This window comes from Oryctolagus cuniculus, chromosome 11, assembly GCF_051225735.1.
Source record: "Oryctolagus cuniculus isolate XC-2025 breed Fujian yellow rabbit chromosome 11, ASM5122573v1, whole genome shotgun sequence".
NCBI classification, from domain to species: Eukaryota; Metazoa; Chordata; class Mammalia; order Lagomorpha; family Leporidae; genus Oryctolagus; species Oryctolagus cuniculus.
In genome coordinates this window covers 74,255,011-74,269,570 of record NC_142877.1, presented here as the reverse complement: position 1 = coordinate 74,269,570, position 14,560 = coordinate 74,255,011, and the positions used below count along the sequence as shown (strand labels likewise).

The 14,560-nt window shown below is 40.7% G+C and overlaps 1 protein-coding gene across 3 annotated transcripts in view; it reads right to left on the bottom strand.

Moving 5' to 3' along the window:
- Positions 1-7,042: 7,042 nt before the first annotated feature.
- The window catches only part of FAABTP (fatty acid amide binding transmembrane protein), a 38,255-nt gene continuing 30,737 nt past the window's right edge, over positions 7,043-14,560 (bottom strand). For all 3 annotated transcript variants that reach the window (XM_089308726.1, XM_070052637.2, XM_002711334.6), the window contains 4 exons: positions 13,489-13,626; positions 12,861-13,115; positions 11,216-11,425; positions 7,043-9,226 (listed from right to left, as the gene is read on the bottom strand). In XM_089308726.1, coding sequence (XP_089164852.1) covers positions 9,063-9,226; positions 11,216-11,425; positions 12,861-13,115; positions 13,489-13,626 — 767 coding nt within the window. In that variant the 3' untranslated portion in view covers positions 7,043-9,062. The remainder of the gene's footprint in view (positions 9,227-11,215; positions 11,426-12,860; positions 13,116-13,488; positions 13,627-14,560) is intronic.

Here is a 14,560-nt window from a genome sequence, read left to right as displayed (position 1 = left end):
TTTCTTTCTTTTCTTTCCTTTCTTTCCCTTCTTTCCTTCCCTTCCTTCCCTTCCTTCCCTTCCTTCCCTTCCTTCCCTTCCTTCCCTTCCTTCCTTCCTTCCTTCCTTCCTTCCTTCCTTCCTTCCTTCCTTTCTTTCTCTCTCTCTCTCTCTCTCTCTCTCTCTCTCTCTCTTTCTTTCTTTCTTTCTTTCTGATCATTTATGTCTTTGAAAGGGAGAGAGAAAGACACACAGAGATTTTCCATCTGTTGCTTCACTCTCCAAATAGCTGCAATGGCCAAGATTTGGGCCAGGCCAAAGCTAGGAGCCAGGAACTTCATCTGGGTCTCGCATGTGGGTGGCAGGGGCCCCGGCACTTGGGCCATCTTCTGCTGCCTTTCCAGGCACATTAGCAGGAAGCTAGGTCAAAAGTGGAGCAGCCAGGACTAGAACCAGTACCAATATGGGATGCTGGTATCACAGGTGGCAGGCACAATGCTGGCCCTAAGAGTAAACACTTTGAAATAGGCCCACAGCTCTCTGCTCTCCTTGATAAGTCTTTCTCTCAAAATAAATTATTTTACCAGAGTGTAACAGATGGAGTTTTTCTGAAGTCGAACTGACCCAGGAAAAGGAACAGACTTACCTCCAACTGCATCTATCCTTTGAAATGTGGAAAGAGAAATATCCAATTCAGGCTCACTAAGACTCAGACCTAATTACAGGATGATAGAATACTCCTCCTTACCTTACCACCAAATCAGTAAGTCCATGCCTATGGGGCCGGTGCTGTGGCATAGCGGGTAGAGCTGCCACCTGCAGTGCTGGCATCCTATATGGGCACTGGTTCAATACCCAGCTGCTCCACTTCTGATCCAGCTCTTTGCTATGGCCTGGGAAAGCAGTAGAAGATGGCCCATGTTCTTGGGCCCCTGCATCCATGTGGGAGTCCTGGAAGAAGCTCCAGTTTCCTGGTTTCAGATCGGCACAGTTCTGGCCATTGCGGCCATCTGGGGAGTGAACCAGTGGATGGAGGGCCTCTCTCTCTCTCACTCTGCCTCTGCCTCTCTGTTACTCTACCTTTCAAATAAATAAATAAATATTTTTTAAAAATAAAGTAAGTTCATGCTTAATATCACAGAATTACAGCTAAAAGAATTGTGAGCTTTAGGAAACCCAAGACAACAGAGGAGACAGAAACAATACCAGAGGAAATTTTATCCTTTCATATCACATCACAGCAAACAGGAAACACAGCTTAACTCTTAGCCAGTTAACACTTCACACCAAAAGCCTCAATTTCTGTTTTTCAATGCATCAAGCCTGGCTTTTAACAAAAAAATTTTGAGACATACAAATAATTATCAGAACCAGACTTAAATATGGCAGATATTTTAGAACTATAAAACCAAGAATTGAAAATAACAAGGACCGGGGCCAGTGCAAGTGGCGCAGTGGGTTAACGCCCTGGCCTGAAGCGCTGGCATCCCATATGGGCGCCAGTTCTAGTCCCGGCTGCTCCTCTTCTGATCCAGCTCTCTGCTATGGCCTGGGAAAGCAGTAGAAGATGACCCAAGTCCTTGGTCCCCTGCACCCACGCAGGAGACCCCGAAGAAACTCCTGGCTTTGGATCAGCACAGCTCTGGCCATTGTGGCCAATTGGGGAGTAAACCAGCAGATGGAAGACCTCTCTCTCTCTGCCTTTCCTCTTTCTGTGTAACTCTGACTTTCAAATAAATAAATAAATCTTAAAAAAAAAAAAAAAAGAACAAGGACCAATATGCTGAGATCCAATGGAAAACATGGACAAAATGGAAGGATTGGCAGAATAGGCCAAGAGATGGGAACTCTAAAGGATTAACAGGAAATTCCAGCAATAAAAACCACTAATACAAAGAATGCCTCTTATGGGCTCATTAGTAGACTGGATATGGCTGAGCAAACATCACTGACCTTGCAGATATGTGAGGCAAAAATGGATAGATTTGCAAGGAGAAACAGATAAACACAACATTATAGTTGCAGACTTCAATATCTTTCTAACTGCAACTCATATCCAGCAAGCAGACCACTTCCCATCTAATTCTTTGCTATGGCCTGGGAAAGCAGCAGAAGATGGCCCAAGTCCTTGGGCCCCTGCACCCGCACGGAAGACCCAGAAGAAGCTCCTGGTTTCAGATGGGCCCAGTTCCGGCCATTGCGGCCTACTGGGGAGTGAACCAGCAGATGGAAGACTCTCTCTCTCTCTCTACCTCTCCTTCTCTGTATAACTCTTGACTTTCAAATAAATAAATAAATCTTTTTTATTTTATTTTTAATTTTTTTTGACAGGCAGAGTGGACAGTGAGAGAGAGACAGGGAGAAAGGTCTTCCTTTACCGTTGGTTCACCCCCCGAATGGCCACAATGGCCAGCAGTGTGCTGATCCAAAGCCAGGAGACAGGTGCTTCTCCTGGTTTCCCATATGGGTGCAGGGCCCAAGCACTTGGGCCATCCTCCACTGCATTCCCGGGCCACAGTAGAGAGCTGGACTGCAAGAGGAGCAACTGGGACAGAATCCGGTGCCCCGACTGGGACTAGAACCTGGTGTGCCAGCGCCGCAGGCGGAGGATTAGCCTATTGAGCAGTGGCGCCGGCCCAAATAAATAAATAAATCTTAAAAAAAAAAAACACAAAAGAAAAGATATGGATCAGAAGTCTGAATCACTCGGACAACGAGGTGGGTGAGAACTTGAATGATGAGGAGCTGCAGAAAACGAATGAGGAACTTGATGAAGGCAGAGAATTCATGGTCAAGAGTTCGAACAACTTGAACGTGATCAGCCTTTATTAAGATCACCATCTTCTTTTCTACTGCAAGTATATATGTTAGATTTAGTTCTTCTATTCTACAGAATTTAGTTATTCTATTGCAGCATGTATGTTTAGATTTAGCCACTACTGTGAAATCGGCTTTTGAAAACAAACTATTTTTTGCTTCACTGCTCACTTATAGAACTTTAGGGGTAACCTGAATCTATTTTAGACTTTTGGACATGTTCCTTGGTATTAAAATCTTTATAAAATGACCCACTGATTAATTATCCAAAGCAGGAGAATACATTGTAGTGTAGAGTCTTAAAGTTTTGACTATCTGCTACCTTCTTTGCATTTCTCCACTCCTATCATGTTTTCACATAGATGAAAACATACAACAACCTCTTAGACAAGCACACACTGCATACATGTCACCACAATCAATGGTCATTCCTTCAGTGGCTCCAATTTATAGTTTGATCCGCATGCAGTTTTCTTTTTCATAAAACCCACTGAACTCTGTTCTTTGGACGTGTATCAGTATTACATGTTTTACCTTAAAAATAAAACCTTTATTAGTTTGAAAAAATACTTTTAGAAATATAAGTGGCAAATATTAAGGAATCAATGATATTTAGTGTTTCTGGGGTTGCTGTGAGATGAGTACTCTCATCCACCAGTGGTAGTTCTAGAAACTGTTAAAATCTTTCCAAAGAACAAAAGCCTTTGACTCAGTAATTTCTTTTTCTTTTTCTTTTTTTCTTTTTTTTTTTTTTGACAGGCAGAGTGGACAGTGAGAGAGACAGAGAGAAAAGTCTTCGCTGATCCAAAGCCAGGAGCCAGGTACTTCTCCTGGTCTCCCATGGGGTGCAGGGCCCAAGCACTTGGGTCATCCTCTACTGCCCTCCCGGGCCACAGCAGAGAGCTGGCCTGGAAGAGGGGCAACCGGGACAGAATCCGGCCCCGACCGGGACTAGAACCTGGGGTGCCGGCGCCGCAGGCGGAGGATTAGCCTAGTGAGCTGCAGCACTGGCCATGACTCAGTAATTTCACAAACCACTCAGACTTTCTTACTATTGAGGGAAAAAATGTAAAAGCCTCAAGTAAGAAATTGGTGCTCTCCAAGCTGGACTGCCTAGTCATTAGAAATGTATTCAAATTGTTTTGAATGGCAGGAAAAAAGGTTATACCACAGGGTTAAGTAATGAAAGCAGATGTAAAACTGTGCATACTAATTACATAGTGTATTCATTATTATTATTTTTTTACAGGCAGAGTGGACAGAGAGAGAGAGAGACAAAGAGAAAGGTCTTCCTTTACCGTTGGTTCACCCTCCAATGGCCACTGCAGCTAACCTTCAGACCTAAGAGAGAAAGAATATATATACTAAAGCATAAACCTTGATTTCTCTCTGGTCTCTGAGTAGCACTATGAATCTTTTTTCCCATTCTACATTCTTCCTATTTCCTATATATAATCAAAGTATTACTTTAAAAATCTGAAAATGGCAGGTATTGTGGTACAGTGGGTTAAGCCATTAGTTGGAATGCCTCTATCCCATATCAGAGTGCCTGGGTTCTCACTACTTCACACTTTGGATTTAGCTTCCTAAATGTGCCTGGGAGACAGCAGATGATGGCCCAAGGTCACCCACTTGGAGACTTTAATGGAGTTCCTGGCTTTTAGCTTTGGCTTGGCTTAGTCCTGACTGTTGCAGGCATTTAGGGAGTAAACAGCAGATAAAAGCTCTCTCTCTCTCAGGGTCGGCACCATGCTGTAGTTTAATTCCCTGCCTGTGGCGCCGGCATCCCATATGGGCACCAGTTCTGGTCCCGGCTGCTCCTTTTCCAATCCAGCCCTCTGCTGTGGCCTGGGAGGGCAGTGGAGGATGGCCCAAGTCCTTGGGCCCCTGCATCCACGTGGGAGACCAGGAAGAAGCACCTGGCTCCTGGCTTCCGATGGGCACAGCTCCAGCTGTTGCAGCCACCTGGGGAGTGAACCAGCAGAAAGAAGACCTTTCTGTCTCTCCCTCTCACTGTCTGTAACTCTCTCTCTCAAATAAATAAATAAAAATCTTAAAAAAAGAAGAAAGATCTCTCTGTGTCTCTCCCTCTCTCTGACACGCTTTCAAACAGATAAAGAGTTTTTTAAAAAATCTGAAAAGATTATCTTAAAATCTATTTCTATGTATGACAAGGCATGCATGGGGTGTGAAATTCAAGAAGCAATTTTTGCCAGTAATTGAAAAAACACACTTGTAAATGGTCAGTATTTGACTATAATTTGGTGCATCATTTTTAGATAAAAAATGAAGTAATTAACCTTGTTAAAAGAGTTCCAGGCATAATGAACAGTGCGTGCAAAGATAAGGAAGCATGAAAGAGAAAAGACTACACTCACTCATAAGATGGTATATGTACTTCTTAGTTTCAAGTCTGGGCAATGGAGTGAGGAGATTACTTAAAGTTCTTTGTTCTAGAATTCTCTGACAATGCATTGAGAATTTTGACATGCAATCAGGTGTTTGCCCTGTACAATTCCAAATGCAAATTACTAAGCAAGGTCAGAAGAATTAGAAATGTAAGCAAAAACTCAGTATCAAACAAGATTCACTACTCAGACATGAAGATATGTGATACTTGTGTGAATTTCTACAATGATCTGAAACTCAAGGTATCAAAAGATTCTCGAGTATCCATTGTCCTTTTCATTATGTTATACTAACACTCCACTTTATCACTATTAAGGTACTTTATAACAAGAAGGACTATCATTTAAAATAATGATGGAGAGGGGCCAGCACTGTGGCGCAGTGGGTAAAGCTGCCGCCTGCAGTGCCAGCATCCCATATGGGTGCCCGTTAGAGACTCGGCTGCTCCACTTGCAATCCAACTCTCTGCTTTGGCCTGGGAAAGCAGTAGAAGATGGTCCAAGTCCTTGGGCCCCTGCACCCATGTGAAAGACCCGAAAGAAGCTACAGGATCCTGGTTTCGGATTGGCCCAGATCCAGCTGTTGCAGTCATCTGGGGAGTGAACCAATGGGTGGAAGACCTCTTTCTCTCTCTCTCTCTCTCTCTCTCCACCCTCACCCTTGCGTCTGCCTCTGTGTAACTCTGTTTCAAATAAATAAATAAATCTTTGAAAAATGTAATGTTGGAGAGAGGTGGATAGGAAAAGAAGAGTAATTCTCAGAAATTATTTTAATTACTTTGAGCATTTCTTATTCACAGAAGAAATATTTGTAGACATTTTAGAATATTTAAAATTAACTATATATTTTAATGTTTATTGAGAAATAATTCATACTACTTAAAATACTTAAATTATTTCATTAAAAATTGAAAACATTAACATTCTGGTGTGTATCCCTCTTTTTCTTAGATATAAGCAACTAACTTGAAGCAACAAGAATATAATATTAATAATAAAAATTTCATTGATTTAGAAAAATGTGCATTAAAACATACTCAAAACACAGGAGGGTACTAGGGTACAGTGTGTTAACCTGCAGTTTGTCATGCCCTTATCTCATACTGGAATATCTGGTCGAGTTCCAGCTACTCCATGCTTCTGATACAGATACAGCTTTCTGCTAATGTGTCTGGGAGGCAGCAGATGATGACCCAAGTCAAGCAGTTAGGTTCCTGGCAGCCATGGAGGAGACTGGTTTTGGTCTGGCCCAGACCTGGCTGTTGTGATGAAAGAGCTGTCTCACTACCTTTCAAATAAATGAATATATCTTTTTATACACACACACACACACACACACTCAAAACAAATACTATGTAAAAAGTATCCCAAATTTCTTTCAGTACCTATCTTTTAGAATATAAGAAGGGGTCAGGGTTATTGAGTGGCAATGAGGGGAAAAGAATAATTTAGCTTTCATCTGTAATATTATAAATTAAAATTATTACTTAAAAGCTTTACAAATTTGAGAGGCAGAGAAAGAGAGAGGAATAGAGAGAGAAAGTGAGCATTCCCATCTGCTGTTTCACTCCCCAAATACCCACAAACACCAAGGGTGAATCATGGCAAAACCAGGAGTCAGGAACTCAACCCTGATCTCCCCCAGAGGTAGCAGGAACCCAATTATCTGAGCTATTATTGCTGCCTCCCAGAGTCTGCACTGGAAGAAGCTGGACTCAGGAGGCAGATCCAGGAATTGAACCTAAGTACATGAATATGTGACGTAGGTGTCTTAACCACTAGGAGAAACAGTAACTCCCTTCAATGTTCTAATTATTAAAAAGAATCGACTCCATGAATTACTTAAGTAATTAAACATTTTAATAAAATGGAAAAACCCAAACATAAAAAAATTGCCACATTGCAAAACACATTTTTAAGTGCAGTTAATGATAAACAGAAGAGAACTGATGCTTAGTCTTGAAGGGAAAATAATTTCAGGGACTATTCCTTCTACCATAATTTCCTGACTCAATTTATTCCAAAACCATTAATATTGTTTCACATGACTGAGAAAAGTTGTAATCATCACAGTCCTCAGAAAGGTAGGTAGCCAAATTGTTTTTTTGTTTCTTTGTTTCCCTTCAGGAATATGCTCCAGATTATTAACTTTTGGAGACTTGTAAGGGAAATCCTGATTAGAGTTGAACAACTTAATTCAACAAACATGTATTGAACACATTTAAAAAGCAAACTCATGACAGCATGGAATTACAGCTACAAATACTCCATAGAAGATTAAATAATTCAGTTGCATTACTTGCCTTGCATTTTTAACGCACACACAATTCACCTGGGTTTGGTGGCTAGTATAGTTCATTCTCATTGTGATGGCACTGGGAACATCAGCTGAAACTTCAGGAAGTTGAATGGGCCCTCACCTAAGTGCTGGGCCAAAAAGGCAGGAGCTGTTCATACTGCAGGCATGTACTAAAGACTAAAACTTCTCATTCCACATGATTTTTCTCTATACTAGGTCTTTATGAAATTGAGGTGAAGTTGGCATTGCTGTGGCCAGCATCCTACATACATAGCAACTAGGAATCAATACCTAGGCTCTACCCAAGATCAAATAAATCAAAATTTTGGAGTGTAAAGCCCAGATACAAATTTTTTTAAAAACCTGTCCAGGTGCTTCCAACATATATCCAAAATTCAAAAGCAATGGTTGTGATCCAACACAGACTGGCTTAAAGATTAAGGGTGTGAACTGTTTTTTCTTCTTGAACCAATTCAGCTCTAGATTATGAACTGCTTGGTGGTGCCTTATTCATGGAATCCTTTCCAAATCTCTTAAGAACACAGAAAGTATTGGGGGCAGGGGGAAGGAAGGTATGGAGAAAGAAACATTTTAAAGTATGTTTAGCAGAAAAATCTGTACCATGTCAAAACTCGTTTAGCACACAGGAAATCAGTGAAGAACAAAACAGAAAAGCAGAATTCACCTTAGTTGAGGTTATAACATAAAGGAGAGCATACTGTAGACGAGGTATAACAAAATCATAGTATTTTCCCACAACTTACAGAACAGTAAATAAAAAAAATTAAAGTAATTTTCCAGTGACTTTCAACTGTTTAGGATGCCAATGCTATACCAGATTCCTACACATTCTTAAAAGAAAGCAAAAAATAATGAACTCAAGATAGTTTCTATTCAGAAAACTGCAATTTATAATAAGGTGCACATTTTTAGAGATAAATTTTTAAATTTCTAGTCAAAAATAATTTTTATGCTTCCTAATGGTCATATGAAAAAGATATTTACTTTTTTTAAAAAAAATCACTTACCCTGAGAAAGGAAAAAAAATGTGCAGTAGGCCACATAATTCATAATCTCCACACTTTTCACAATTGTGAATGGCAAGGTAATAGAAGTCTGGTATACTACACTTACTGAGGTTTCCATACATTACCTTGAATCATTTAAAACAGGTATTGCACTGGACTAGTGGCATTTCTCCGCTACAACTGAAAATAGTTTAAAAATATCATCATTTTTAGTTCTTATACTCATTTACACAAGCAAAATAAAACTTACATTGACTTTGTAGGATCTTTGAGTTCAATTTACAGCAATATATAGGGTAAATATACTCTATTGTTGAAGAAGTTCCATTCAGCAGAAAAAAAAATGTGAAAATTCTCTGCATTCTTCTCGTTAGCTGTGACAAGATACTTGATGAAAGGAAAATGCGGAATTCCATCACAATGGAATATGGAAGGAGCTAGCATTTCCAATCTCTTCCATTACAATTACTCTTTGGATGAAATTTGGAATTACAAGGTTAGCTGAACTCACTAGTGGAAATGAAATGAAGTTCATTCCCTGGGCCAAAAACCCCAAGCAACTGTTGGGAGCAAGAGGGCAATAAGTACAGAAGAAAACAGGTTCACTGCATTGTTATCAAGAATAGGTTTTCCTGATATGTGCTTTGCCTCATTCGTTGGGCTGTTGACCACCATGCCAGTGGTTTCATCCAAACCTGGAGTGGAAAAGAAGCAAGAGAAGTAGAAAACCCAAATGACTTGATTTTAAAAAATTAGTTTTCCTCTCAAAGAGACAATCTTTGAAAAATTCTCAGTGACTTATAAAATGACTTTAGTGGATAATTTATATGATAGGGGACTGTTGATTATAAGAGGTCCCTCTGAACAAATAAGTTTGAACACATTCTCGCGCTATTCTCTCAATGTCTCTGAATTTGCTTCAGAAGTAGAATGGAACACATGGAAAGCAGGGATGGCTTGAAACAGGCAGGCTAGGCCCTCCTACTGGTTTCCCTCCAGGATCAACTACAAGGCCTCTTAGAGTAGGCATTATGTCTGAGCCTTCAGCACTGGATTCAAAGGGTCCAGCATAGTGTTGGCATAAAGGAAGCTCCCATGGTTTGAAAGTTTGTGTCTCTCCAGAATTCATGCAGGAATGTAAGGCCCAACAGAGCCCTCTGGGGAAGTGATTAAATCAAGAGAGCAGAGCCCTCATGAATGATAATGCCTTTAAATAAAAGGATTTAGAGAGCTGCCTTGGCCTCTGCCTTCCTGCCCTGTGAGGATGCAGAGACAAGGTGCTATCTTGGAAGCAGACAATGTGCCTTCAGGAGAACTCATCCTGCTGGTGCCTGGATCTTGGGCTTCTCAGCCTCCAGAACTGAGAGAAATAAATTTCTACTCTTTACAGCAGCATAAATGGCCTAAGATAGTGGCACACAAAGATTCACTAAATGAATTCACTGAATGAATTAATTTCTTCCACTGCCCACTTTTTTTTTTTCAATGCACTGAGTGTGAATACAAAGTTCCCTAGCTGGACTCCAACTTAGAATAAAACTCCTTAAAAAACACAAAACACTGTATGTGTATGTGTAGTCATTAATCCGTTAATGTGAATTAAAATCAGATTACTTCCTCCTTAGCAGCTAGATGACATTAATGAAACTTAGGTGACAAACATTCTGATTGGTGGGCAGGGTAGCGAAAGGGCAAGTGGATTAGCTTGGAGCATGAAGAGCACTGGGAGGACTGTCCTTAAGAGACCTTTCCCTAGCCTCTTCATTATGTCAATCAAAGGAGAAAACAAAGTTGGTGAGAGTGTGGGGCAAAGACACCTAACATAATATGTCAGGAGAGCCTCAGAAATAAAGCAGAGATAATTCTGAAAAAATGTGAGTTGGCTTGAGTGGGGTTAAATACTCAAGGGGCAAGAACAGCAAGTGAGATTATCACAGAAGGAGAAAAAGATGTGTGTATATGGTCAGATTAGTATAATAACTATCTCCCCAAATGCCTTAAAAAAACAAATGGATGGAAGGAGATATATTAAAATGACCCAATCCCAAATGCCCTGTTTTCCTGGGATGACTTGCTGGCAAAGCATCTGTTCCCTGTGCTATCATAGCCTTCCCACACAGCTTCTAATTATTGCTCCACAGGGTTAATTCTCTTTCACTTACTGTAATACAAAAGAATAAGCAGCCAGCGCCGTGGCTCAATAGGCTAATCCTCCACCTTGCGGCGCCGGCACACCGGGTTCTAGTCCCGGTCGGGGCGCCGGATTCTGTCCCGGTTGCCCCTCTTCCAGGCCAGCTCTCTGCTATGGCCAGGGAGTGCAGTGGAGGATGGCCCAGGTGCTTGGGCCCTGCACCCCATGGGAGACCAGGAAAAGCACCTGGCTCCTGGCTCCTGCCATCGGATCAGCGCGGTGCGCCGGCTGCAGCGGCGGCCATTGGAGGGTGAACCAACGGCAAAGGAAGACCTTTCTCTCTCTGTCTCTCTCTCTCACTGTCCACTCTGCCTGTCAAAAAAAAAAAAAAAAAAAAAAAAAAAAAAGAATAAGCAAACAAAACTGTCGAAGAAACTTTGGCCTATCATTTCTGCTTTCTCAACATGTGTCTTTGGGTTTGTTTCATTATCAGAACTTTTTCCCCCTTTCCTGTATTTCCCCATTTCTTTAAAAAACCAGAAAGTGCTCTTACCAGAAAACTGCATTGTCGCTCCTAAATACGAGTCCACAATTGATCCTAGTAACCCAGCTATACCCCCAAATGCAATAATTGGCCACTGGGGAGCAGATAAGTCTAAATCATTCACAAAAATCAACTGTGTGAGAAAGTATGCAAGGCCCACAAAGGTACCACCAAGGAGACTGGAAGCAAGGCCCACCATGGTGACTCCTCCATTTGTCCCTATGGAAGAAACAAGCATAAAATCAACCGGCTAACAATCAGTAAACACACAAAGTCAAGAAAAGCAACAAAATTTGGAGCTAGGGAAAGGATTCCCTTTAATGCAATCTGCAGACAACAGACTATTGAGAAAATGGTCTTTTCTGCTCAGTAATTCCTATGTCTAAGTCTGGGGAACCTTTTCTTCTGCCAAGGACCATTTGGGTATTCATAAAATCATTCGTGGGGCAGACACAATTATTAACTTAAAAGTTAGCCTCGGCTGGCGTTGCGGCTAACTTGGCTAATCCTCTGCCTGCGGCACTGGCTACCCGGGTTCTAGTCCCCGTTGGGGCGCCGGATTCTGTCCCAGTTGCCCCTCTTCCAGGCCAGCTCTCTGCTGTGGCCCGGGAGTGCAGTGGAGGATGGCCCAAGTGCTTGGGCCCTGCACCCACATGGGAGACCAGGAGAAGCACCTGGCTCCTGCCTTTGGATTGGCGTAGCGCAGCGTCTGCAGCGTGGTGGCCGTAGTGGTCATTTGGGGGGTGAACCAACGGAAGGAAGACCTTTCTCTCTTCTCTCTCTCATTGTCTAACTCTGTCTGTCAAAAAAAGTTACTCTGCTATAGATTTACTAAATTTTACTTCTCACCTGCAGTTGCCTTGGCCAGGCCAGACCAAATGATTTTGCGAGCCAGATGTTTCCCATTCAACTCTTGTTATCTCTTGTGATGAAATAAATGATAAACTAAACCGCTACTCAAGTTAGTTCTCAAATAAAATGAACGTTTTGACAGTTGAAACAACAGATTTTCATTAAAAGCTTTTGGTAGGATGAAACAAAATTTCCATTTGGAGCATTATAGGCTATTTTTTTTTGACAGGCAGAGTGGACAGTGAGAGAGAGAGAGACAGAGAGAAAGGTCTTCCTTTTTCCGTTGGTTCACCCTCCAATGGCCGCTGTAGCCGCTGCGGCCGGTGCACCGCACTGATCTGAAGCCAGGAGTCAGGTGCCTCTCCTGGTCTCCCATGCAGGTGCAGGGCCCAAGCACTTGGGCCATCCTCCACTGCACTCCCAGGCCACATCAGAGAGCTGGACTGGAAGAGGAGCAACCAGGGCAGAATCCGGCGCCCCGACCGGGACTAGAACCCGGTGTGCCAGCGCTGCAGGTGAAGGATTAGCCTATTGAGCCCAGGAGCATTATAGGCTATTAAGTATTTTATTGTTCCCTTTCATTTACTTTCCCACTGATATGTTTGTGAGTCATTCTCTATATTCCTGTATTGTTTATCTAGGTCTGGCTCACATTTCTTGCAAATATTATTTATGATTACCAATTTCATAGTCAAATGCAATTTGCCAATTAAGGAGGCAGAATTCTTAAAAAGATTCTTACATAAGAAAAGCTTAATATTAAGAGGTTTTGTTTTTGCTTTCTGAAGAAACTCAGACTCACCAACAGGAACTTTCTTCCAGGTTGTTATCAGCCTTGGCGGGCTTTTACTCAGAACCGGGCCAACCTCGGAAGCCCAGGTGTCTCCAGCAGAGCAGGCCAGTGCAGCCAAGAGAGACAAACACATCCAGGAAGCAGTGTACTGCTTGGAGAAATCAATTGGGATTTCCCCGGGGCCATTTTCTATCATGAACAGTAGGGCCAGCTCTGTAGGCACGGCTCCATTACAGAACACCTGAACCCAATTCCTTTGCCCTCCTAGAAACAAAGAGATGAAAAGGACATGCATTCTCTTCAGAAGAAAAATCATATACTTACATTTGAAAGTTTAAAAAAAGAAAAAACATGACAAAAAGTATTAAGAAAAATAAAAGTGGTATGGCACTTTTGCCCACATTCTAAATTGTTATTAATAAATCTAGAATAATTAAGGATAGATTCTAGTACTTCTATAATTCTGCTGTTACTTCCTCTTGTGATGAAATAAATGATAAACTAAATTGGGCTACTCAAGTTAGTTCTCACATAACATGAATGTTTTGACAGTCAAAACAACAGATTTTCATTAAAAGCTTTTGATAGGATGAAACAAAATTTCCATTTTGAGTAATGTCATAGATAATTCATTTACCTTCCTTATATTCTGAATCTAGACGCTTCTTTGTTTCTCCTTTCCATTTGGTGAGTTTCGAAGAAGAAAGGAAAAACATCAGCAAAGAGGTAAAGAAACTGTAATTTGCAATGGTTAAGATAAATCCAACCACTAGCCCTGGAAGAAACACACATAAACACAGAATTATACTCATACTTAACCCATATATTAACACTGTTAAAAAATTAATTTTTCCATTTATTTTATCACTATAACCGGAAATGTAAATTTCGAATATATTTGCATTTTTATTAAATCATTACCAAGCAGGAAAGTGAATGACATTTTAACCAAATGGATACTTTTAAGTCATATTTTGATCTTTCAAACAATGCTATATGAATGTAGGAAATTACTTTAGACACACTTTTTATCATCAAGTTACAGAACAGAATAGTAGTGATTTCATTATTACTGAACAACATGTATTCTATATATAATTATACAGTTTTAGTAAAACATTTGATTTCCAAACTAACTGTGGCTCCGACAAGATTATAGAGTTTATCATGTTTATATCTTTTACCTTCTCCTCACAGCTTATTTTTTTTTCCTACTTTATAAAGAAATTCAAAAGAAGATCATGTATTCATGCATGTCAAAAAACTTTCACATGCTTTATTATTGAGTCTCACACACCATGGTGAGGGAGTAGATAGTTTGTCATAGCTAAGTTTTTCTGTACATTCATTAAAATAATTTTAAAACTAATGTGACACTAAAAATGGGGTACGTTGTGTTAATTCTGTACATTCAGAGTTTTACCTCATTAGATTTTGTTCATATTAACAAAAAAGAAAGAAGCAGGTATTTGTTTTTTGATTAATGACCAAAAAACCTACATTTCAATCAGGAAAACAAAGGAAGCTCACATTTCATGAACAGAAGAGAATAAAAAGCAAAGGAAAGATGTGCTGCTGGTATCACAGCAAGGTAGAAAAGGGCTGTTGAAATCAACTGCTAAATTAGTTGAACATGCTTGAGAAAGAACTTTCTGCATGGACTGTGCAAGCAGGGAATTATAATGCCTCTCTCTAGGTAATTTCATAGG